This window comes from Mobula hypostoma, chromosome 18 (assembly GCF_963921235.1).
Source record: "Mobula hypostoma chromosome 18, sMobHyp1.1, whole genome shotgun sequence".
Taxonomy (NCBI): domain Eukaryota; kingdom Metazoa; phylum Chordata; class Chondrichthyes; order Myliobatiformes; family Myliobatidae; genus Mobula; species Mobula hypostoma.
Genome location: NC_086114.1, coordinates 4,140,700 through 4,167,519, shown reverse-complemented (window position 1 = coordinate 4,167,519; position 26,820 = coordinate 4,140,700). Strand labels below are relative to the sequence as shown.

The following is a 26,820-nucleotide window of genomic DNA, read 5'->3' as shown; positions in this document are numbered from 1 at the left end:
CAGTGTATATGCCCCTGATGGTGCTGGTGATGCATTGGGCAGTTCTGGCTACTCACTGTAGAGCCTTGCTGTCCACCGCACTGAACCAAGCCCTGAGGCAGATTGTTAGGATGCTCTCTACTGCGCATCTGCAGAATGACATGAGTATGGATGTGCAAAGTCCAGCTCTCTTCAGCCTCTTCAGAAAGTAGAGGTGTTGGTGACAGTGTGGGATGTATTCTGGGACCATGAGAGGTTGTATGTCATGTGCAATTTCCCGTGGTACAATGGAGCCTCAGGTCATTATGAAGCTATCAGTTCAAAATCAAAACAGGAGGCACTGTGACATTATCAATGCAGTGAACAAGCTATTATGGTTAAATCATCAGGAAAAATGATTGACTGGCTTGGTAACAAGGAATGACCTTGAACAAAATTATTAGCTTAGCAATTGTACGGTCTCGCTGGGGCCCAGCTCATATTTGCTTGATGGGTTAATTCAGTGAGAGTTTCAGTTAAGTAACAATAATGTTTTGTCAGTGCTTAGCTGTGACTAAAAGCTTAATGATCCTGTAAACAAACACAATATAATCACTGCCTTCACGTTGTGCAGGCATTTCCTGCTGTGCGCTACTAATGAATATAACTTCTCTGTGGGATATCGGGGCCTGGCTCTCTGCCAGCACCCATCTGTACTGTTCACAATGTCTGTTCTCTCACAGCGGGGAGAATGTAATTATGTTTGCGTCTGCCGTGTCACTTTTACAGAGAAAGAAAACTAAACAAAGAATGCATGTCAAATTATAACCTAGTCAAGATTAACATAGTCTCTTAAACATTGTATTAAATGGGAAGGAAACCTTCAAATTTAGTCACACATTATCTGCGATCAACAAAGCTTCAATTAATTGTTGTACTATTTATAGTGAGGAAAAGAAATGAGACCCTGGGATGTATAAATTTTATGTAATATTTTTGAAGAGTAAAAGAGGCCGTTAGGTGGTGTGTGAGTTAACTGCCACAATCATTAAACTGTGCACTAACTAGCTTTTACTGTTTTCTTTATATGTTCAATGCATATTTTATTGTTTGTTTTTGATTACATCAAATGCTATTTTTAAATTGGACAACTTATCTGAAATTTGGTTTCATGATAGGTTGTATGAGCATCATGCATCCCCTTAGCAGAGTCCTAACAATACCTAACCGATTGGTTCCAAAGGCATTGTGTACACATCTTAGTGAAGAGAAAACAGAAAATACTTGGGACAATCAGCAGGTTGTCCCAAAACAAAAACAGCATTAACATTTGAGCCTAATGACCCGTAGGGTGTGACGGGTGCTCTATGACCTGCAATGTTAAATCTGTCTCTCTCACTGCAGATGCTACCCGACTTGCTGGATAGTTTCTTTTTTTATTTCAGATTACCAGGATGCGCATTTTTTTGTAATTCATATATCATTGAGTCTAGGATGATGAAGTTGAAGATTTGAGGAGCTCATGTTGGCTTGTATTCCAGTGCCTAGTGATTATGTATTAAGTAAAGATTGGGATATAGTAGTAGACATGAATTGGAATCAGAATTAGAATCGAATCAGGTTTAATATCTCTGGCATATGTTGTGAGATTTGTCGTTTTGCAGCAGCAGTACGCTGCAATATATAATAATAAAAACTAAAAATTACAATAAGAAGTATACATAAAAAAAGAAAATTAAATTAAATAAGTAGCACAAAAAATTTTTTTAAATAGTGAGGTAGTGCTCATGGGTTCATTATCCATCCAGAAATCTGGTAGTGGAAGGGAAGAAGCTGTTCCTGAAACGTTGAATGTTTGCCATCAGGTTCCTGTACCTCCTCCTTGATTGTAGTAGTGAGAAGAGGGCATGTCCTGGGTGATGGGGGTCATTAATGTTGGAAGCTGCCTTTTTGAACCACCCCTTTTGAAGGTAATGGGTGAATTGGATGGACCAAAGGGCCTGTTTCTAGCCCTATGACGTTACTCTTCATTATAAAAAGAGTAACTTATGAGTACCGTGTTCACTCAGACCTGGGAAATGCTCCTTTACTGTTTTACCGTTATAATCCACCATACGCCTTAGAGTGGTTTACTGAGAAAGCTCAGTCACTTTTCCTTAGCTGAAGGCAGCAGACATGATCAATCAATAAGGTGATGTTGGTGCTGATCGATGTTTAACCAAAACCAGGATAAAGGAACATATCACTCTCATACTAGCTACTCTGCATTGGCTTTCTGTATCTCTTAGAATTGATCATAAATTTCTCTTACAAAGTTTTGAAGCTCTCAGTGGCTTGGGAGCGAAGTACATCACTGAATCACTTTCATTTTTTCATCCTGCTTGAGTTCTCAGGTCTTCTTCCACCAGTCTCTTAAATTTAAACTATTTCCCTCAAAAGATTATTGGCAGGTCATCTTTTTTGAGCTGTTCTCCTAAACTGTGGAATTCAATACCTAAAACTATCAGGGATGCAGACTCAATTGGCACTGTTAAATGTCAGCTCAAAACGTATTTATTTCGAAGTTCAAAGTACACTTATTATCAAAGTATGCATAAAGAATACAACTGTGAAATTTGTCCTCCCACAGGCAGCCATGAACCAAAGAAACACCATGGAACCTGTTCCTAGAAAACATGAAACACCCAATGTGTGAATAAAGGACAAATAGTGCAAATGGCAAAAAGCAAGTGAACAACACACAGAATATCAACATCAAACCAAAAGTCCAGGAGTGTTCAGTTTACTTCAGTTCAGCTTTGCTAGCTGACTGAAGGCCGCAGAGCCAGTCTGCGCCGAAGCACCCCAGTCCACACATTGCTTCGATCAAACCACTCAAAAACAGCAAAAAGGAGTAACCAGAATCCAGAAACACATGCGACATAAGCCTCAGAGTCCCCCGAAACCCTGTCTTTAACTAACCTCTGTTTGCCTTTCATTTTTATTTTTATTTTTTATTTTATTTTCATGTTTGTACTTTAATCTGATTGTAAACTACATCGTCTGTATGAAATGTGCACTATAAATGAAATTATTATTATTTCCATCTTCAATTGAGATGAGTAATTTTTTTTGCTCAAAGGTTTGAGAACCTTTGAAATACCCTTCCTGAGAGGCTGATGAGTGTTGAGTCAATAAGTAGATGTATAGGACAGGACGGCACAGTAATATAGCGGTTACCACACCAATGATCATCGATTGGGATTCAATTCCCGCTGCTGTCTGTAAGGAGCTTGTACATTCTCCCCGTGACCAGGTGCTCTGGTCCTACTCCAAAGAGAAGGGTTAGGGTTGGTTGTGGGCAGGCTATGTTTGTTCCAGCAGCATCCCAACCTCTGTCGGCTGCTCCTAGCACATCTGTGGACTGTGTCGGTGCACAAACGATACATTTCACTGCAAGTTTTGATGTTTTGATTAAATAAAGCTAACCTTTGAGATCTTTAATCTTGAGGATTTAGGCTGTTTCTGGAATCTCAGGAATTGAAGGCAACGTAGAAGATGCAGCAGAGGTAGAGAAACAAGCTGAGTGAGTGGGATTGAGATGCTGAGCACAGTCATGCAGTATAGAAACAGACCACTCAGCTCAGCCCATTCATAACGTCCAAGATGCTCAGCAAACTAATCCCATTTGCCTAAATTAAAGATTAAAGATTAGCTTTATTTGTAACATGTACATCAAAACATTGAAACACAGTGAAATGCATTGTTGATGCAAACGACAGTATTCACTGAACATTTTGATATTTCAATGTATGTGTGACAAATTAAGCTAATCTTTATCTTATTCTGTTTATATTAAATTTATTTATTTATAGATACAGTGCAGAACAGGACCTTCCAGCCCCTTGAACCGCACCACCCAGAAACCCACTGATTTAATCCTAGCCTGATCACAGGACACATTACAATGACCAATTAACCTACTAACTGGTATGTCTTTGGACTGTGGGAGGAAACTGGAGCACCCCAAGGAAACCATGTACAAATGGGAAGAACGTATGAACTTTCTTACAGATAATGCCAGAAATGGGCTCCAAACTCTGGCAGCCCAAACCATAGTAGCATCTGCTAACCCCTACACTGCTGTTGCATCCATGTTGTTGATACAGTAAATTATCAGTGATGTGGCACTCTCAGGACTTTTAGATGTGCTGGACTGGCAGGTTCTCTGACCCTATTAATACACCAACACACATTTAGTTCACTATGTTTAGACGGTGCACAACTGAGATGGTGAACTCAGTGAATTTAAAGTGAATGTGGGAACTTGGGTCTTCATGAGTTGTGTTGGATTCTGGTGTTTTTAATCCAAGGTTTTTTCAGAAGTCAGGAAAGAGGCACAAAACCTGTTGCATCTTGATCATTGTATTAAGTTTTAATAAAGAACTGGAAAACAGAGAGTGATAGGAGTCTAGTAAGTGAAGGAAGAGAGAAGCAAAAAGTTGTAGGAGCCTCATGGTCAGCTCTTTTTATACACCGTAGATAAGAAGCATTCTATTCAAATTGTTAGATAAGAGTTTACCAATCAGAAAGTCCCTATTCAAATGATGTAATACCAAGAAAAGCTTCCAGAATCAAACAAATGAAACCACGAAGGGAGCAATTGCATGAATATGCATACTGTAATTACTAGGAAGCATAATAAACAGTTGCATGTCTGTAAGTAGTTATATAAAACAGAAGCAGATAGTTAATTGTTAAACTTCAAAGAAAATACCAATTAAGCAGTCTAAACTAAGAATTAAACAGTCTCATCCAATAGTTGAAAGGGATTACGGGAACTAGCGCTCCAGAGAGTGGGAATGGAGTGCAGTACTGGGTGAAGCCGGTAAAACTATCAGGATTCCTAAAGTGTGACAGTGGATTATTAAAGTTTTACTGTTCATGGAAACACATCTCTAATCCTCTTTTGTATGTGTATAGGATTTCATAATCAGAATGGATGAAGAAAGGAAAAGTGGACAAGATGTGTTTGCCAGCCTTCACATCGAACATAAGCAGGTAATATTTCAGAAGGAAGTTTGCAGTGGAATATTACTCCTCCCTGGAGTGTATCTCCTGAGATCCTTTACTGACACTAAGAAGCATCTCAAATTTGGATTTCAGCCATTTTTGTTTTGTTGAATCATGATTGTGATTAGTGCTAATGATAAATTGGGTCCCTATTGAAAATACCAAGATAGTCTGAATTCTTGGGTATTGTCAAAGTCAAAGTAAATTTATTAGTACAGTACGTATACTGTATGTCGCCATATACAACCCTGGGATTCATTTTCTTGCAGGCTTTTACAGGAAAATAAAGAAGTAGAATAGAATTTATGAAAAACTATACATACGCAAAGACTGACAACTAAGTGCAAAAGAAGAAAAGTTACTGCCAAGTTGAGTTGTAGAGCTTTTCAAAGTGAGTCTGTAGGTTGTGGTATCAGTTTAGTGCGGGTGAATGAAGTTATCAACGCTGGTTCAGGAGCCTGATGGTTGTAGGGTAAGAACTGTTCTGAACCTAGTGGGACCTAAGGCTCCTGTATCTCCTTCTTGATGGCAGCAGCGAGAAGGAGGCATGCCTTCCCTTCTCTGGAGTTGTTCACTTCCAAAAACTGTCGTTAAAACAAGACCTGCACAACTCCCAGAGATGTTACATGCAATTCGGCACAACTCCCAACCCTTGTAGTTGAATAAAAGTTTAGTTAGGCTGCAGTTTGGATAATTTGTGCAATATTCCCCCCTCCCCTCCCCCTCCTCCTCCCCCTCCTCCTCCCACTTCTCCCTCCCTCCCTCCCTCCCCCTTTCTCCCCCTTCTCTCCCCCTTCTCTCCCCCTCTTCCCTCTTTCTCTCTCTCTCATCTAACGTAAGTGTGTTTGTGTGTATGTATATGTATTTATTATCATTACTATTTATATAAATAATATATAATTTATGTTATACGTGTTGTTTTGCTTATTTCTGTTAGGCAAACTGAAAACTAACCTGTAACGCAGCACCAGTTCACTTCTGACCGGTTCAGTATCAGATAATGTGATGGCCCAGAGGGTGAATTAATAAAACTCCAAACTATTTGACCTTTTAAGCCAACAATTCCAGAATGTTCTGCACCAGTTGCCCTGAGTGATCAGTATGTTTGGATCTCTGTTAGATGCTGTACTTTGCAAGAAACATGATCTGTGCTGCATGAGTTAATGGATAAATGATAGAATGATTGAATATATCTTTAAAAAGTGTCTGACCACATTGACAGGTAATCTCCAAGAATCTCATAAGCAACATTATAATAACAATGTAACTGGATTAGTTTTAGTGATAATTAATAATAACCCAATTACATTCTCATTTGGTAATATCGAAGGCAGCATTAAGCGGAAATTTAGAGTGTGTAAAAAGAATACTTTGTTAATAATGGAATACTTTAATCAAAATGTAGACTGCCCAAAACTGATTAAGGATAATATTGTGGTCGGTAAATTCCTGGAAAGTGCACAAGATGATTTATGGACCATCACACTGAGGAGCCAACCAGGGAATGGGCTTTCCCAGATTGAGGATTGGAGTAATATATCGGCATTGATTGAAAAATTGATTGACAGATAAGAAGCAGAGAGTTAGCACAAATGGGACCTTTTCATGGTGGAAGCTATGTCTGCTGTCACAGGGATTGGTGTTTCAACTCAGCTATTCACACTACACACCAGTGGTTTGATGGGAAAACAAATGTAATTTTTCTAAGTTCCAGATTCAAGATTATTTTTTGTCATTGTCACGGTACTTGGTTGCCAAGGTAGCATAGTAGTTAGCACTACGCTATTACAGCTTGGGACATCAGAGCTCTGAGTTCAGTTGTGGCATCCTCTGGGATGAGCCTCTGTGATCCTCCCTGTGGAATGAGTGTGATTTTCTCTGGGTGCTGCGGTTCCCTCCCACACTCCAAAGATGTACTGGGTGGGTTAGTTGGTCATTTTAAATTGTCCTGTGATTAGGTTAGGGTTAAATGGTGCTTGTTGGGGTTGCTGGGGAGGGGTAGCTTGATGGGCAGAAGAGCCTATTCTGCGCTGTATCACTAAATAAATAAATACACAAGAGTAAAGGAGAACACAATGATTGTTACTCCGGATCTGATACAGCATAAAGAACACAATAAAAAACAAAAAAAACCAGAATAAATATAAATATAAAAGCAGTCCTCTAAACCACTATGTACGAGTAACTGTTATACTGATTGTATGTACATGAAGTGACACTAGGTTCATTGATAACGTAAAACTGGACAGGAATGTGTGTTGTAAGCAAGGTGCAAGGAGGATTCAAGGTTATTTAGAGAAGTTCTGTAAGTGGGAAAATACATATGGCGTGAGTTTCTTTCGGGTGCTCCAGTTTCCTCCCACACTCCAAAGATGGTCCGGTTAGTAGGTTATTTGGCATTGTAAATTGTCCTATGATTAGACTAGTGTTAAATATGTGGGTTGTTGGGCGGTGTGGGTCATTGAGCGGAGGGGCTGTTTCTGCACTGTATCACTAATTAACTAATTAAACAAATACATGCCGTATGCCGTATGCCATATACCATATACTTACTTTCTTTTGTTCATAACCTACTTTGGGGCACAGGCCGCCACCAGCTGCTCAGCAGAGTCCTCTGACTTGGGCCAATCTATCACATTTTCCCAAGGGTAGCCCGTCTTCTTGATGCATCCTTCCTCTTCTAGGGGTGAGGTCTCGGGAGCTTCTATTGCCGTTTCTGTATGACATGGAATTGTTAGCCTCATGCCCGGACCTCTTCCTTTCACAGCCAGGCTTTGAACCGTCCTTGGTGGAGTTCAGATGCAGTATAGTGTGCAGTTTAACTGGTGATAGACTGGAAATGTTGATGTGCAAAGAGATCTGAGTATCCTTGTACACCAGGAAATGCAGGTATAGCAAGCAGTCACGAAGACAATTGGTACACTGGCCTTGATTACAATAGGTCTTGAGTGCATATCACAGGTCCTGGTTATGCAACCACAGACTCCAGGCAGACAATCTCCGAAGAGTATTGATAATGACTGGAGTCACCCGTCTTGTAAAGACACCGCCCAGAAGAAGGCGATGACAAACCACTTCTGTAGAAAAATTTGCTAAGAATAATCATGGTATGAGATCATACAACACAGCACATAATAATGATGATGATACGTCAAAAACATGCCGGACATCAACTTTACCAACCAAATGTAGTTCTTTATTAATCACTATTGATTAGAACAATTCAAAGACTCACCATGCAGTTTCAGTGACTTATCCCATTAGTTTCACAAATCAAAGTTCAAAAAGTTCAATGTAAATTTATTTGAGTCCTGACAAAGGGTCTTGACCTGAAACATCGACTGTACCTCTTCCTATAGATGCTGCCTGACCTGCTGCGTTCACCAGTATTTTGTGTGTGTTGCATGTAAATATATTGTTCAGTTTCTTGCAGGCATTCACAAAGAAACACAATAGAATCAATAAAAAACTGTGCACAACTAAAAAGGAAAAGCAACCAGACAATAAACAGTATAAATGCAAAAAAAGAAAAAATAATAAATACGTTTGTAAATAAAATAAAAACATGAGTTGTAGAGTCCTTGAGAATGAGTCTACAGGTTGTGGGAGCAGTTCACTGTTGGAGTGACTGAAGTTTCACCTCTAGTTTGAGAGCTTAATGGTTGAAGGGTGGTAACTGTTCCTGAATCTGGTGGTGTGGGACCTGAGGCTCCTGCACCTCATTCCTGATGGCAGCAGCGAGAAGAGAGGGTGAGCCTCAGGACCCACACCACCAGCTTCAGGAACAGTCATTACCTCTGAGCCATCAGGCTCCTGAAACAGCGAGAATAGCTTCGCTCAGCTCAACACTAAACTGATTCCGCAACCAACAGGCCCACTCTCAAGGACATAACTTATGTTCTTAGTATGATTTACTTTTTTATTTGCATAATTTGTCTTCTTTTGCAGTTTGGTTGTTTGCCATTCTTTGTTTGTGTGTAGGTTTTTCATGAAATCTATTGGATTTATTTATTTTCCTGTAAATGCCTCCAAGAAGATGTATCTCGAGGTAGTTTGTGGTACTTTGATAATACATTGACCTTGAGTGTACTTTTTCTATCCATGTACGTATCCAAGTGCCTCTTAACAATCTCATATCACGATTCAGGAGAAAGCAGCCGTTTATTTGGGACAACTTATAGAACGAGAACTAATTGAGAAAATAGCCGGGATTACCTTCGTTTATTTGGGACACTGTGCTGCTTAATTGGGGCAGGAGACTGTAGTGTCAGTCACATGGCCGTTAGACACTACACCGTGTTTAGAATGAACCATATTTATTTAGTTATTTATTGATACAGTGAGGAGTAAGCCCTTCTGGCCCTTTGAGCCGTGCTGCCCAACAATACCCGATTTAACCCTAGCCTAATCACAGAATAATTTACAATCATCAATTAACCTAGCAACCAGTATGTATTTGGAATGTGGGAGGAAAGCAGAGCACCTGAGGAAACCTGCGTGGTCACGGGGAGAATGTTCAAGCTCAAACAGCATCAGATGCATGTGCTTGTCATCAAAAGGCAGTGACTTTGGTTACTACAGTTGGTGAGAAACAAACAGTACGGCAATTCAGAACTGTCTTGCTTACTGCGATTTCAAGCATTCAGGCTTGGAGATGCTAGAAATGGCTGGGAGTGAAAATGAAATAATTTCACTACTTCATCAAGTTAGGAACTATGAAGATTTTAAACATATCTATCGACAATTATCTTGAATGTTACAATGAGAATGAAGGTTTGGAGGATGTAATCGTCTAAAGCATTGTATGAAGGCAGTCCCTTAGCTGCACTAGGTGTATGCACTCATTTTGTTCATTTAATCAATCAATAGAACACAGCAGGTGAATTCCTCCATCGATAACTATTAGGAACTATACACAGCTGTATAGTATTATATAAGTATTGGTTGTGTTCTAATTTGTTCTGTATTTTATTTAAATACATAATTTGTTACTCAGTTAAATGGTACTTTGTCTTTTTAATACCTTTTAACTATTTCCATGAAACTTTGGCTAATTGGAGCAGCTGTTTATTGGACCAAAATGTACTGGTCCCGATGTGTCCCAGTTAACCGGAATCCACTGTATATATAAGGGGGATAAGTGCCAACAGGACTGGCAGCTGCAGGCTGAGTAGACATCATCTGCTGAGGCTTCTCTCTTGTGTCCCCAGATGCAGAAGTGCATTCTGAACCGTGCATCAAAAGACTGGGCCAAGGTTGAACAGCAGCTGCTTCAAGAGAGAGGATTATGGGGTCCTTCATCAGGCTTCCAGCAGGGTGCCTGGATTCTGGACATGGCTGAGGGCCCCAGTCGAATCAGAAAGAAGATGAGACGACAGACCATTTGCATCAATTACGCTCATGGCGCCTGTCGAACCAAGGAAGCCAAAAGTGAAGTAAGATTATATCTTTTGGAGAATGAATTCACTGTTTCAGAACCCTGTCAGTGTCTAAACTGGCAAAGTGGTGCATCTGTTAATTAAGACAGAGAATTCATTCCATGTGTTTGTGATATTAAGATGTGCAATAAATATGTCTCTTCTCTCAGGAGTGCTTAAGTGGAAACTACTTCTTGCACTTAATAAAGTGGCCACTGAGTGTCTGTTCATGATCTTCTGCTGCTGCAGCCCCTCCACTTCAAGGTTCAAAGTGTTGTGTGTTCAGAGATACTCTTCTGCACACCACTGTTGTCATGTGTGGTTATTTGAGTTACTGTCGCCTTCCTGTCAGCTTGAACTAGTCTGGCCATTCTCATCTGATCTCTATCATTAACAAGGCATTTTCATCTGCAGAACTGCCACTCACTGGATGATTTTTGCTTCTCACTTCATTCTCTGTAAACTCTAGAGACTGTTGTGCATGAAAACCCCAGGAGATCAGCAGTTTCTCAGATACTCAAACCACCCTGTCTGGCACCAACAATCATTCCATGGTCAAAGTCACTTAGATCACATTTCTACCCCATTCTGATGTTTTGTCTGAATAACAACTGAACCTTGACTATGTCTGCATGCTTTTATGCACTAAATTGCCACCACATGATTGGCTGATTAGGAATTTGCATTAACGAGCAGGTGTACCTAACAAAGTGGCCACTGAGTGTATGTTAAGTTCTAAATGATACCATTTCAGGGCCCCTTCCAATCGTCATTGAAAACATGCTGAGTTGCTCTGAGCAGTCTCTTGCTGAAGCCACTAGCAAAACGTACACACATCTGAAACTTGCTCGACATAGGAAATTCATGGTAGCTTCTGAAAATAGAATAACAGGAATTCCCTGTGATGTACGATCTTAGGGAAAATGAAAGGGGCATTTTCCATTCCAAACCGGACATTGGGTCTGGTTTATACGTGTAAATTCACGTAATCAAACTCTGATTCCGAGGATGAGTCCTGTAACTGACATTGCTGGATTAAAAAGTCCTTTCAAACTTTCGTTGTATATTATTCGTTTTTGGTGACATCCAAAAAAAAAGACTATATTTCTGATAAAGGTGTTGATTCTTTATACTCTTCCATAGATGCTGCCTGAGCTGCTGAGTTCTGCCAGCATTTTGTGTGAGTTGCTCTTGATTTCCAGCTTCTAAAGAACACCTTGAGTTTATTCTTTCTTTCTGAACCATGCATCCTGTCGACAAAGCCCTTCATCATATTTCATCCATTTCCAACACTTCTGCTCTCATCCCTGTCTCCTCTGGGACAGAGCAAGGGTAGAGTTACTCTGGATCTAACCTTCCTCCCCGATTTCCACCAGCTTCAAAGAGATTCCATCACCAGACATACCTTCCCCTCACCCCAACCCCTCCAACTTTAGCATTTCGCAAGGGCCCTGATCCGCTCTTCAGTTCCCACCAGCCTCCCCTGCCCCATAGCACTTTCCCAGTGCAACCACAGGCAATGAATCGCTTGTCTACCTTCTGATCCAATGTACCAATTTTGTGTTCACAATGTAGTCTCCCCTACCCTACTGTTGGATCTTACCATTTAATTATTTTTTTTGCTGTTTAGCAATTATTTGCTTGTATTTTATGAAAGTTTATTATACCTTCAGTGGCTACAGAAAGTTATAATTCTTGGAGCTCTGGAAGCTTTTTTGTTCTGTGTCATTTGAATAAGTGCTTTCTCATTGGTTAACTTGGTCCTGCAGTATTTGAATAGTAGCTTTCTAATTGGTTATATGTTAACTATAAATTTGAATAGGATTTTCCCTTATCTGTGGGTATAAAATAGCTTAGCACAATGCAGAGCCATCTTAATCTTTTCCACATCTTAGTCTCTTTTCTTTAAGCCTTCTACTACTAGCTTCTGCTCCCGTTTCCTTTGTTCTGTCAGCACTTAGTAAAACAGTTGGGAAGCAAGATGTTTGGTGCCTCTTTCCTGACTTCTGACAGAACCTTGGATTTAAACATCAGAGTCCAACAGTGGAGAAACCAAACCCAGACTGGATGATCACTTTGTGGACACCTGTGGTCAGGGTGTAGGGGTGAACCTGAGCTCCCAGCCACAGTGCTGACTCTTCTTGTCACTTTAACTGCATAGTCATAGTCATAGTCATAGTCATGCTTTATTGATCCCGGGGGAAATTGGTTTCCGTTACAGTTGCACCATAAATAATTAAATAGTAATATGTAAATTATGCTAGTAAATTATGAAATAAGTCCAGGACCAGCCTATTGGCTCAGGGTGTCTGACCCTCCAAGGGAGGAGTTGTAAAGTTTGATGGCCACAGGCAGGAATGACTTCCTATGACGCTCAGTACTGCATCTCGGTGGAATGAGTCTCTGGCTGAATGTACTCCTGTGCCCAACCAGTACATTATGTAGTGGATGGGGGACATTGTCCAAGATGGAATGCAACTTGGACAGCATCCTCCTTTTAGACACCACCGTCAGAGAGTCCAGTTCCATCCCCACAACATCACTGGCCTTATGAATGAGTTTGTTGATTCTGTTGGTGTCTGCTACCCTCAGCCTGCTGTCCCAGCACACAACAGCAAACATGATAGCACTGGCCACCACAGACTCGTAGAACATCCTCAGCATCATACGACAGATGTTAAAGGAGCTCAGTCTCCTCAGGAAATAGAGACGGCTCTGACCCTTCTTGTAGACAACCTCAGTGTTCTTTGACCAGTCCAGTTTATTGTCAATTTGTATCCCCAGGTATTTGTAATCCTCCACCATGTCCACACTGACCCCCTGGATGGAAACAGGGGTCACCGGTGCCTTAGCCCTCCTCAGGTCTACCACCAGCTCCTTAGTCTTATTCACATTAAGCTGCAGATAATTCTGCTCACACCATGTGACAAAGTTTCCTACCGTAGCCCTGTACTCAGCCTCATCTCCCTTGCTGATGCATCCAACTATGGCAGAGTCATCCGAAAACTTCTGAAGATGACAAGACTCTGTGCAGTAGTTGAAGTCCGAGTTCACACCCACTCTGACCTATCAATACGTGACCTGCTGGACCGTCACAGCGAGGCCCAAGGCATGCTTGGGGAACAGTGCCTCATAGAACACTACAGGACAGAAACCGCTCCTTCAGCCCATCCACTGTGCTGAACTATTATTATGTCTCGTCCCATCAACCTGCACCTGGACTATGGCCCTCCATTTCCCTCCCATCCATGTAATTATTCAAACTTCTCTTAAATATTACAGCCAACCCTGCATCGACCAGCTCTGCTGGCAGCTCTTTCCACGCTCTGAGTGAAGAAGTTGGAGAGGGTTTCTTCTGGAAGGTGCAGAAAATCAGTTTTCCATCTGACCTGATAAGTGCAAATAAAAGAAAATCTGATGGCACTCTTCTGATGATGCAAAAGGGTGACCCCAGGCAATATTTATCCCTTGATTTAAAAAAAATGGCCACATTAGCATAGATGGGATGTTGCTTTGCACAAACCATATTTCCTGCAACAGATACCCAATGTTATTGGCAGTTAACAGCATGGAATATCCATAAAGGACCATGAAAGGCTCTTTTCATGAGTTGTTCTGGATCTGATAGGCTGAACTGTCTTTCATTTGATTCTATAATTTCCCTGACTTTTTTGTGCTGAGAATGCTTTTGGAAAATGGTTGCGTTGTCAGAGAAGGCAGGCTTGGTCTCACGGCAGTGGGAGACTGCTGGCTCCATTCAGCACCACACACAAACACCACTAATGATAGTGTAGCGGTCAGCAGGATGCTATTACCGCTTGGGGAATTCTGGAGTTCACAGTTCAGTTCTGGTGCCGCGGCCATCTGTAAGAACTTTGCATATTCTCTCCCTGACAGCGTGGGTTTCCTCCGGGTGCCGCAGTTTCCTCCCACAGTCCAAAGATGTACGATTAATAGGTTAATCGGTCATTGTAAATTGTCCTGTGATTAGGCTACGGTTAAAAAGGTGGGTTGTGAAGCAGTGCGTCTCGACGAGCCGGAAGGGTCTGTTCTGTACTCTATCTCTAAATAAATATGCAAAGTCTATCTCGGCTAATCTTGCTGAATTGGCAGTTGGAAAGACACTGTTCTGTACAGACGACCCCGCTGAGCTAAAATAAACCAGCAGGCAGGAAAGGAGGGGGTGGAAACTGCATTATTCACAGCCTAAAACCGAGATTGCAGTCAATGACCTGTGATACTATTGAGATGAAGAGGTCCTGGTTTAATCATCCCTAGCATCATCTTCGTTGTTATATGCTATGCCACAAGGCATGGGCGATCATGGTCTTTGGCAAATCCCTAGAACTGACTACAAAAGGGCAATGATTTGCCGGGACTCTAAATGAGTCCAGGTGAGGTAGCGGGGGTGGATGGTAAGGGACTGATAGCTTTACACAATGTTGAACTTATGACCTATCAAAACATATCAATTTAATAATCCCAAAGCAGGCCATTTGGCCCATTGTGCCCAAGCTGATTCTTGCCCACCTTGTAGCATGTTCTCTAGCTCTCCAGATCACAGTTTCTCACATGAGCCTTTCCATTTATTCATTTCATGTTCAGGTCTTATTGCATGTGAATCGTAGAGTTATATCATCATACAGCATGGGAAAAGGCCCTGCAGCCCAGCTCATCTATGCCAACCGAAGTAACCTTCTTGAGCTAGTCCTGTTTGCCAGAATTTGGCCCATATCTCTCCAAACCTTTCTATCACTGAACTTTTCCAAGTGTCTTTTAAACATTGTAATTGTACCCACCTCTACCATTTACTCTGGGAGCTCGTCCTGTATGTCCACACCTCTGTGTTGAAAAACACTCATCTCTCAGGTTCCTTTTAAATCTTTTCCCTCTCATCTTCAACTTATGCCCTTCAGCTTTAGACTCCCCAACCCTGGGAAAAGGATTGCATCTAAGTCCCTTATGACTTTACAAACTTCCTCAGCCTCCCTCACTCCAAGGAAAACAGTCTCTCCTTATAACTGTTGCTCAGTTCCAGCAATTTTCTTGTGAATCTTTTCTGCACCTCTTCTACTTTAATCACATTCTTCCTGTAGCCTGATTAGAACTGCACACAATATTTCCAGGTGTGGTCTCATTAGTGTCCTCTGCAACTTCTCAACTATCATTGTTTTCCTCAACGGTACAAGAATAAAACACTACAGCTACTAGAACTGATGAAAGCATATTGATTCTATTGTTCTCTCTACAGATGCTGCCTGACCTGCTGGCAATTCTGAATTTTTAAATTTGCTTTCCGCTGAATTTTGACTTGTATTTAGAGAAAGCATTGGAATTTCTTTAATAAGATATAAAGGAACATTTTTGCCTCAATCTTAGTGAATTAACTCATACCATACTTTGTTAAGCGGTTAGTGTTCCACTTGACAGGACTGTAAGATTGGGGTTTGATTCCTGTTCCTGTCTGTAAGAGTTTGTATGTTTTCCCCATGACTGTGTGGGTCTCCTCTGGGGCCTCTGTTTTCCTCCCACATTCCAAAGATGGACAGGTTAGTGTTTGTGAGTTGTGGGTGTCCTGTGTTGGTGCCAGAAACATGGCAACTCTTGTGGGCTGCCCAGCGCAATCCTTGCTGATTTAACTTGATGCAAATGATGCATTTCACATGTATGTTTTGAAGTACATGTGACAACCAAAGCTGATCTTTATTTGTTTATCTTTGTGATCTGCCACAGCATTTCACGTCTGAAAATTTCCTTCCTGAGTTGTTCATTATAATGACGTAAGGAGAAAATCCAGTCTCAAAATCCTTGATATTTGTCTTTACTTTCATCACAGATCAGTGAGAAACCCGGATGTGAGCAGTTCTACCTAAAGTTGTGCTCGACAGATGAACATATGGCAAGAACTGAAGACCAGTTGTACTTAGGTAAAACTCTTCAGATTCTCCAACATTCCTGCTGCCAGGCTGAATCCCCACGGGGGTAGAAATTGATGGTTTATCTGATACCTGAAATAGTGAGTTGTTTCCTTGCCCCCTTTGTGGTAAGCACTTCTGGATGTTTTGCAAACTTAAATGCACTAGAGATATTTTAGAAACAGTTTCTTCCCCTCCAATCAGATTTCTGAACGATCATAAATGCAAAATATAAAACGATCATAAACATGAAGATGCAGGACTGAAGGTGCTCTATTTAAATGTACATAGCATTCGGAATAAGGTGGACGAACTCATGGCACAATTAGAGATTGGTCGGTATGACCTGGTGGGCATAACCAACAAATGGCTGGAAAAAGGCCATAGTGGGAGCTTAACCAAAAGATATACGAACTTCGTATCAAAGAGACAGGCAGGAAGGCATTGGCGGTGGTGTGGCTCTGTTGGTAACAGATGGAATTATATCTTTAGAAAGAGGAGACGTAGGGTCAGAAAATGTTGAATCTTTGTGGGTGGAGTTAAGAAACGGAAAGGGTAAAAAGACCATGATGGGAATCATATATAGGAATCCAAATAGTAGTCAAGATGTGGGGTTAAGATTACAAAGGAGCTGGAAAAGGCATGTAATAAGGGTAATGTCACAATTGTAATGGGGGACTTCAATATGCAAGGGAATTGGGAAAATCAGAGAAACATAGAAACATAGAAAACCTACAGCACAATACAGGCCCTTTGGCCCATGATGCTCTGCCAAACATGTACTTACTTTAGAAATTGCCTAGGGTTACCCATAGCCCTCTATTTTTCTAAGCTCCATTTACCTATCCAGGAGTCTTTTCAAAGACCCTATTGTATCTGCCTCCACCATAGTCACTGGCAGCCCATTCCACGCACTCACCACTCTCTGAGTAAAGAACTTACCCCTGACATCCCCTCTGTACCTACTTCCAAGCACCTTAAAACCATGGCCTCTTGTGTTAGCCATTTCAGCCCTGGGAAAAAGCATCTGACTATCCACATGATCAATGCCTCTCATCATCTTATACACCTCTGTCAGGTCACCTCTCATTCTCCATCGCTCCAAGGAGAAAAGGCCAAGTTCACTCAACCTATTCTCATAAGATATGCTCCCCAATCCAGGAAACATCCTTGTAAGTCTCCTCTGCACCCTTTCTATAGTTTCCACATCCTTCCTGTAGTGAGGTGACTAGAAATGAGCGCAGTACTCCAAGTGGGGTCTGACCAGGGTTCTATAGAGCTGTAACATTACCTCATGGCTCTTGAACTCAATCCCATGGTTGATGAAGGCCAATGCACTGTATGCCTTCTTAACCACACAGTCAACCTGCACAGCAGCTTTGAGTGTCCTATGGATTCGGACCCCAAGATCCCTCTGATCTTCCACACTGCCAAGAGTTTTACCATTAATACTATATTCTGCCATCATATTTGACCTACCAGAATGAACCACCTCACACTTATCCGGGTTGAACTCCATTCTGCCACTTCTCAGCCCAGTTTTGCATCCTATCGATGTCCTGCTGTAACCGCTGACAGCCCTCCACACTATCCACAACACCCCCAACCTTTGTGTCATCAGCAAATTTACTAACCCATCCCTCCACTTCCTCATCCAGGTCATTTATAAAAATCACAAAGAGAAGGGGTCCCAGAACAGATCCGTGAGACACTCTACTGGTGACTGACCTCCCTGCGGAATACGACCCATCTACAACACACTTTGCCTTCTGTGGGCAAGCCAGTTCTGGATCCACAAAGCAATGTCCCTTGGATCCCATACCTCCTTACTTTCTCAATAAGCCTTGCAGATTCGGGTTGGTGTCAGGCAAAGTCTGTGGATCAGGTTGGCGTCAGATCGCAAGCGAGGGAATTTGTTGAATGCCTACGAGATAGCTTTTTTGAGGAGCCTGTGCTTGAGCCTACTTGGGAAAGACTATCTTAGATTGGCTTTTGTGTAATAACCCAGATCTTATTAAGGAGCTTAATATAAAGGAACCCTGAAGAGACAGTGATCATGATATGATTGAATTCATACTGTAATTTGGGGGGGAGAAGCACAGGCCACATTTATCAACATCAGAATAAAATAAAGGGAATTACAGAAGCATGAGAGAGGAGCTTGCCCAGGTGGATTGGAGGAGGATACTGGCAGGGATGATGGCAGAGCAGAGATGGCTGAAGTTTCTGGAAATAGTTCATAAGGTGCAGGATAGATATGTCTCGCAGAAGAAGTACTCAAATGGTAGAGGTAGGCAACAGTGGCTGACAAAGGAAGTTAAGGACAGCATAAAAACCAAGGAAAGGACATATAAGGTAGCAAAAGTGAATGGGAAGTTGAATGATTGGGAAGCTTTTAAAATCCAACAAAAGGCAACCAAAAAAGCTATAAGAAGGGAAAAGATGAAATATGAGGGCAGACTAGGCAATAATATAGAATAGATACTACATTTTTTCAGTTATATAAAGAATAAAAGGAAGGTGAGGGCTGACATTGGACAACTGAAGAATGATGCTGGTGAGGTACTAACTGGGGACAAAGAAGTGCTGTTGATATTACAAAGGAAAAAGTGCAAGACAAAATGAAAAGTCTTAAGGTGGATAAGTCACCTGGACCAAATGGACTACCTCCCAGAGCCCTGAGAAAGATTACTGTAGAGATAACGGATTCATTGTTCATGATCTTTCAAGAATCACTTGCAGCAGGACTTAGACAAATTGGAAGAATGGGCAAAAAAGTGGCAGGTGGAATACAGTGTTGGGAAATGTATGATAATGCATTTTGGTAAAAAGAACAGTAGTGCAGACTGCTATCTAAATGGGGAGAAGGTTCAAATATCAGAGGGGCAGAGGGACTTAGGAGTCCTCGTGCAAGACATCCCGAAAGTTAATTTAGAGGTTGAGTCTGTGGTAAAGAAGACAAATGCAATGTTGGCATGCCTTTCAAGGGGAATAGAATATAAAAGCAAGGAGATAATGCTAAGGCTTTATAAGACACTAGTCAAGCCGCACTTGGAGTACTGTCAACAATTTTAGGCCCCATGTCTCAGGAAGGATGTGTTGTCATTGGTGAGAGTCTAGAGGAGGTTCATGAGATTCTGGGATTGAAGGGGTTAACATATGCAGAACATTTGGCAGCTTTGGCCCTGTACTCAATGGAATTTAGATCTCAATGGAACCTACCAAATATTGAAAGGACTAGATAGGTTGGATGTAGAGAAAGTGTTTCCTATGGTGGGGGGGTATCTAGAACTAGAGGGTATAGCCTCAAAATTGAGGGGCGACTTTTTAGAACAGAAGTAAGGAGGAATTTTTTTTAGCCAGAGAGTAGTGAATCTATGGAATGCTTTGCCACAGAAAGCTGTGGAGGCCAAGTCCTTGGGCCGAGGTTGATAGTTTCCTGATTAATCAGGTCATCAAAGGATATGGCGAGAAAGAAGGTAATTGAGGTTGAGTGAACCATATAACCATATAACAATTACAGCACGGAAACAGGCCATCTCGGCCCTTCTAGTCCGTGCTGAATGCATACTCTCACCTAGTCCCACCGACCTGCACTCAGCCCATAACCCTCCATTCCTTTCCTGTCCATATAGCTATCTAGTTTTACTTTAAATGACAATATCGAACCTGCCTCTACCACTTCTGCTGGATGCTCGTTCCACACAGCTACCACTCTCTGAGTAAAGAAGTTCCCCCTCATGTTACCCCTAAACTTTTGCCCCCTAACTCTCAACTCATGTTCTCTTGTTTGAATCTCCCCTACTCTCAATGAAAAAAGCCTATCCATGTCAACTCTATCTATCCCCCTCATAATCTTAAATACCTCTATCAAGTCCCCCCTCAACCTTCTATGTTCCAAAGAATAAAGACCCAACTTGTTCAACCTTTCTCTGTAACTTAGATGCTGAAACCCAGGTAACATTCTCGTAAATCTTCTCTGTACTCTCCCTATTTTGTTGACATCTTTCCTATAATTTGGTGACCAGAACTGTACACAATACTCCAAATTTGGCCTTACCAATGCCTTGTACAATTTTAACATTACATCCCAGCTCCTATACTCAATGCTCTGATTTATAAAGGCCAGCATACCAAAAGCTTTCTTCACCACCCTATCCTCATGAGATTCCACCTTCAGGGAACTATGCACCATTATTCCTAGATCCCTCTGTTCTACTGTATTCTTCAATGCCCTACCATTTACCATGTATGTCCTATTTTGATTAGTCCTACCAAAATGTCACACCTCACATTTATCAGCGTTAAACTCCATCTGCCATCTTTCAGCCCACTCTTCTAACTGGCCTAAATCTCTCTGCAAGCTTTGAAAACCTACTTCATTATCCGCAACGCCACCTATCTTGGTATCATCTGCATACTTACTAATCCAATTTACCACCCCATCATCCAGATCATTAATGTATATGACAAACAACTTTGGACCCAGTACAGATCCCTGAGGCACACCACTAATCACCGGCCTCCAATTTGACAAACAGATATCCACAACTACTGTCTGGCGTCTCCCATCCAGCCACTGCTGAATCCATTTTACTACTTCAATATTAATACCTAATGATTGAACCTTCCTAACTAACCTTCCGCGTGGAACCTTGTCAAAGTCCATATAGACAACAACCACCGTTTTACCCTCAACAACTTTCCTAGTAACCTCTTCAATGTCAAAAATGACCGTCCACGCACAAATCCATGTTGACTGTTCCTAATCAGACCCTGTCTATCCAGATAATTATATATACCATCTCTAAGAATACTTTCCATCAACTTACCCACCACTGACATCAAACTCACAGGCCATTAATTGCTAAGTTTACTCTTAGAACCCTTTTTAAACAATGGATCAACATAAGCAATACGCCAATCCCCTGCACCATCCCCGTTTCAAATGACATTTGGAATATTTCTGTCAGAGCCCCTGCTATTTCTACACTAAACTTCCCTCAAGGTCCTAGGGAATATCCTGTCAGGACCCGGAGACTTATCCACTTTATATTCCTTAAAAGCGCCTGTACTTCCTCTTCTTTAATCATCATAGTTTCCATAACTTTCCTACCTGCTTCCCCTACCTTACACAATTCAATATCCTTCTCCTTAGTGAATACCGAAGAAAAGAAATTGCTCAAAATCTCCCCCATCTCTTTTGGTTCCACACATAGCTGTCCACTCTGATTCTCTAATTTTATCCCTCACTATCCTTTTGCTATTAATATAACTGTAGAAATCCTTTGGATTTCTTTTCATCTTACTTGCCAAAGCAACCTCGTATCTTCTTTTAGCTTTTCTAATTTCTTTCTTAAGATTCTTTTTACATTCTTTATATTCCTTGAGCACCTCATTTACTCCATGCTGCCTATATTTATTGTAGATATCTCTCTTTTACAGAACCAAGTTTCCAATATCCCTTGAAAAACATGGCTCTCTCAAACTTTTAACCTTTCTTTTCAACCTAACAGGAGCATAAAGATTTTGTACCCTCAGAATTTCACCTTTAAATGACCTCCATTTCTCTATTACATCCTTCCTATAAAACAAATTGTCCCAATCCACTCCGTCTAAATCCTTTCGCATCTCCTCAAAGTTAGCCTTTCTCCAATCAAAAATTTCAACCCTGGGTCCAGACCTATCCTTCTCCATAATTTTATTGAAACTAATGGCATTGTGATCACCGGACCCAAAGTGCTCCCCAACACATACCTCCGTCACCTGACCTATCTCATTCCCTAACAGGAGATCCAACGCTGCCCCTTCTCTAGTTGGTACCTCTATGTATTGCTGCAAAAAACTATCCTGCACACATTTTACAAACTCCAAACCATCCAGCCCTTTTACAGTATGGGCTTCCCAGTATATGTGTGGAAAATTAAAATCTCCCACAATCACAACCTTGTGCTTGCTACAAATATCTGCTATCTCCTTACAAATTTGCTCCTCCAATTCTCGCTCCACATTAGGTGGTCTATAACACACCCCTATAAGTGTTACTACACCTTTCCCATTCCTCAATTCCACCCAAATAGCCTTCCTAGACGAGCCCTCTAATCTATCCTGCCATGATGGATTAGCCATGATGGAATGGTGGAGCAAACTCGATGGGCTGGATGGCCTAATTCTGCTTCTGTGTCTTATGCTCTTTTGCTCTTATAAAACCATAAGGTATAGGAGCAGAATTAGGTGATTTGGCCCATCAAGTCTGTTGTGCTATTTCATCATGACTGATCCATTTTGCCTCTCAGCCCCATTCTGCGGCCTTCTCCCCATATAAGACCATAAGACCATAAGACAAAGGAGCAGAAGTTGGCCATTCGGCCCATCGAGTCTGCTCCGTCATTTTATCATGAGCTGATCCATTCTCCCATTTAGTCCCACTCCCCCGCGTTCTCACCATAACCTTTGATGCCCTGCCTACTCAGATACCTGTCAATCTCTGCCTTAAGTATACCCAATGACTTGGCCTCCACTGCTGCCTGTGGCAACAAATTCCATAGATTCACCACCCTCTGGCTAAAAAAATTTCTTCGCATCTCTGTTTGGAATGGGTGCCCTTCAATCCTTAAGTCATGCCCTCTCATACTAGACTCCCCCATCATGGGAAACAACTTTGCCACATCCACTCTGTCCATGCCTTTCAACATTCGAAATGTTTCTATGAGGTCTCCCCTTATTCTTCTAAACTCCAAGGAATACAGTCCAAGAGCAGACAAACATACCTCATATGTTAACCCTCTCAATCCCGCAATCATTCTAGTGAATCTTCTCTGTACCCTCTCCAACGTCAGCACATCCTTTCTTAAATAAGGAGACCAAAACTGCTCACAGTACTCCAACGGAGGTCTCACCAGCGCCTTATAGAGCCTCAACATCACATCCCTGCTCCTATACTCTATTCCTCTAGAAATGAATGCCAACATTGCATTCGCCTTCTTCACCACCGACTCAACCTGAAGGTTAACCTTAAGGGTATCCTGTACAAGGACTCCCAAGTCCCGTTGCATCTCAGAACTTTGAATTCTCTCTCCATTTAAATAATAGTCTGCCCGTTTATTTCTTCAGCCAAAGTGCATAACCATACACTTTCCAACATTGTATTTCAATATCACTTCATGCCCTGACTATTCAATAATCTACCAACCTCTGCCTTCAATATATCAATGTTTTAGGCTGCACAGCCACCTGTGGCAACAAATTCCACAGATTCACCACCCTCTGGCTAAAGAAATTCATGCTCATCTCTGTTCTAAAAGGTGGATCTCTATCCTGAGGCTGTGTCCTGTGGTGTTAGACTACCCTGCCATGGGCAACATCCTTTCCACATCCACTCTATGAATGCCTTTCAACATTTGAAGGTTTCAATGAAATTCCTCCTTCATTCTTTTGAATTCCAGTGAATCAAATAATACTCATATGACAAACCTTTCAATCCCGGTGTAATTTTTATAAACCTCCTTTGAGCCCTCTGCAAAGTCAATATATGCTTTCTTAGATAAAAGGCCCCAAACTGTTCACAATACTCCAAGTGAGACCTCACTAGTACTTTATAAGTGTCAACATTGCATCCTTGCTTTTATATTCTAGTCCTCTTGAAAAGAATGCTAATATTGCATTTGCCTTCCTCACCACCGACTCAACCTGCAAATTAACCTTTAGGGAATCCTGCATAACAATTCCTAAGTCCCTTTGCACCTCAGATTTTTGAATTTTCTTTCCATTTAGGAAATAGTCTAACCTTTCATTTCTTCTAACAAAGTGCATTACCACACACTCCCCAACTCTGTATTCCATCTGCCGCTTTGCCCATTCTTCTAATCTATATAAGTCCTTCTGCAGCCTCTTTCTTCCTCAAAAGTACCTGTCCCTCCACCTGTCTTTGTATCATCCGCTAACTTGGCCGCAAAACCATCAATTCCATCATCCAACTCATTCACATATAACGTAAAAAGAAGCGGTCCTCACACAGACCCGTGTGGAGCACCACTAGTCACTGGCAGCCAACCAAAAAGCTAGTTATCATGAATATTTGTTGTTCCATTTTTTGAAATTGTCTTTGAACTGCACAGTTGCTGCATAAACAACACATTTCACATCATATAAGTCAGTATTTTTTTCAAATCTTTTTATTGTTATGTTATACAGGAAAAATAACATGAGTACATTGAAGTAACAACACTTACAATGCCTCAAAAAATTATCTTAAGGATTGAAAAAAAATTTTGTGATAACAAAAAAAATCCTACTAAGCAGATCAGTCAGTATTAAATAAACTAACTGATGCGGATATTCCACCTGCGAGATGCAGTTTGATCACTTCTGATAGTAATTCTGCTTTTTCCATGTACACCTCCTCAAAGTTCAAAGTAAATTTATCATGAAAGTACATATATGTTACCATATACTGCCTTGAGATTAATTTCCTTGCATAAAGGAACACAATAGAATTGACTAAAAAACTGTACATTAACAAAGACAAACAAATGCCAAGGTGCCTGTGATGCTGCTGCAGGTACGTTTTTCATTGTATCTGTGCACACATGTGCTTGTGCATCTGACAATAAAGTCGACTTTGACTTTGTGCTCAGAGATGCTAGGATCTGAGGCCATAAACTCAGAAAAAGAGGATGTCCCTTTGGAACTGAGGTGAAAGTCAGTCAAATTTCAAAGTAAATTTATTATCAAAACAGATATATCTTACCACATACTACCCTAAGATTCATTTTCTTGGGGCATTCATGGTAGAACAAAGAAATATAATACAATCAATGAAGCACACTTAAGCAAGACTGACAAGCAATCAAGATGCAAATGAAGACAAAACTGTGCAAATACAAAAAAAAAAATAAATAGTAAATAAATAATATTGGGAAGAAAGTGACTGCAAAGTGACTCTGTGGGTGTGGAATCAGTTCAGTGTTGAGGTGTATGAAGTTATCTATGCTGGTTCAGCAACCAGAGTGTGGTGAATCTGTATAACTCATTGAACATAGAACATAGAATAGTACAGCACAGTACAGGCCCTTCGGCTCACAATGTTGTGCTGACCCTCAAACCCTGCCTCCAATATAACCCCCCACCTTAGATTCCTCCATATACCTGTCTAGTAGTCTCTTAAACTTCACTAGTGTATCTGCCTCCACCACTGACTCAGGCAGTGCATTCCATGCACCAACCACTCTCTGAGTAAAAAACCTTCCTCTAATATCCCCCTTGAACTTCCCACCCCTTACCTTAAAGCCATGTCCTCTTGTATTGAGCAGTGGTGCCCTGGGGAAGAGGTGCTGGCTATCCACTCTATCTATTCCTCTTATTATCTTGTACACCTCTATCATGTCTCCTCTCATCCTCCTTCTCTCCAAAGAGTAAAGCCCTAGCTCCCTTGATCTCTGATCATAATGCATACTCTCTAAACCAGGCAGCATCCTGCTAAGTCTCCTCTGTACCCTTTCCAATGCTTCCACATCCTTCCTATAGTGAGGTGACCAGAACTGGACACAGTACTCCAAGTGTGGCCTAACCAGAGTTTTATAGAGCTGCATCATTACATCGCGACTCTTAAACTCTATCCCTCGACTTATGAAAGCTAACACCCCATAAGCTTTCTTAACTACCCTATCCACCTGTGAGGCAACTTTCAGGGATCTGTGGACATGTACCCCGAGATCCCTCTGCTCCTCCACACTACCAAGTATCCTGCCATTTACTTTGTACTCTGCCTTGGAGTTTGTCCTTCCAAAGTGTACCACCTCACACCTCTCCGGGTTGAACTCCATCTGCCACTGACAGCTGTGGAGGCTGTCACTGGGTGTATTAAAGGCAGAGATTGATAGGTTCTTGATTGGTAAGGGGGGGTTAAGGGTTACAGGGTGAAGGTTCAAAGTTCAAAAAGTTCGAAGTAATATTTATTATCAGAGTACATACATGTCATCCCATGCAAATGTGAAATTCTTTTTCTGCGGGTATACTTAATAAGACCCAGCTGGTGGCGTAGTGGCATCAGCGTCGGACTTCGGGACGAAAGGTCCCGAGTTCGAATCCAGCCGGCTCCCTGCACGCTTTCCATCCGTACTGGGTTACGAGCTGGTGATCTCTTTGGAAACTCACCCGGCAGAAGGCAGTGTAGCTGCCTCATACGTGGTTCAGCGTGGAGGGAAATTGTCCGCTAGACGGAGAAATTCCGGATGCAACGTAACTTTCCTTTATACTTAGTAAATCTATAGATTTACAGTAACTGTAAATTGTAAACATCAGGAACTGTTAAATGTAAACAAACTGTGTGAAATGCAGATATAAATAAATAGCAATAAGAAACGAGTGTGAAATAACAGTATAACAGACTCCTTAAATGAATGTAGCTACCCTCTTTTGTTCAAGAGCCTGGTGGCTGAGTGGTAGTAACTGTTCCTGATCCTGGTGATGTGAGTCCT

General features: G+C 41.4%; 1 protein-coding gene across 2 annotated transcripts in view; it reads left to right on the top strand.

Annotated features, from left to right (window-relative positions):
- The window catches only part of wdfy4 (WDFY family member 4), a 351,254-nt gene that overhangs the window by 218,794 nt on the left and 105,640 nt on the right, over window positions 1–26,820 (top strand). For both annotated transcript variants that reach the window (XM_063070340.1, XM_063070339.1), the window contains exons 40-42: window positions 4,921–4,998; window positions 10,221–10,445; window positions 16,264–16,354. In XM_063070340.1, coding sequence (XP_062926410.1) covers window positions 4,921–4,998; window positions 10,221–10,445; window positions 16,264–16,354 — 394 coding nt within the window. The remainder of the gene's footprint in view (window positions 1–4,920; window positions 4,999–10,220; window positions 10,446–16,263; window positions 16,355–26,820) is intronic.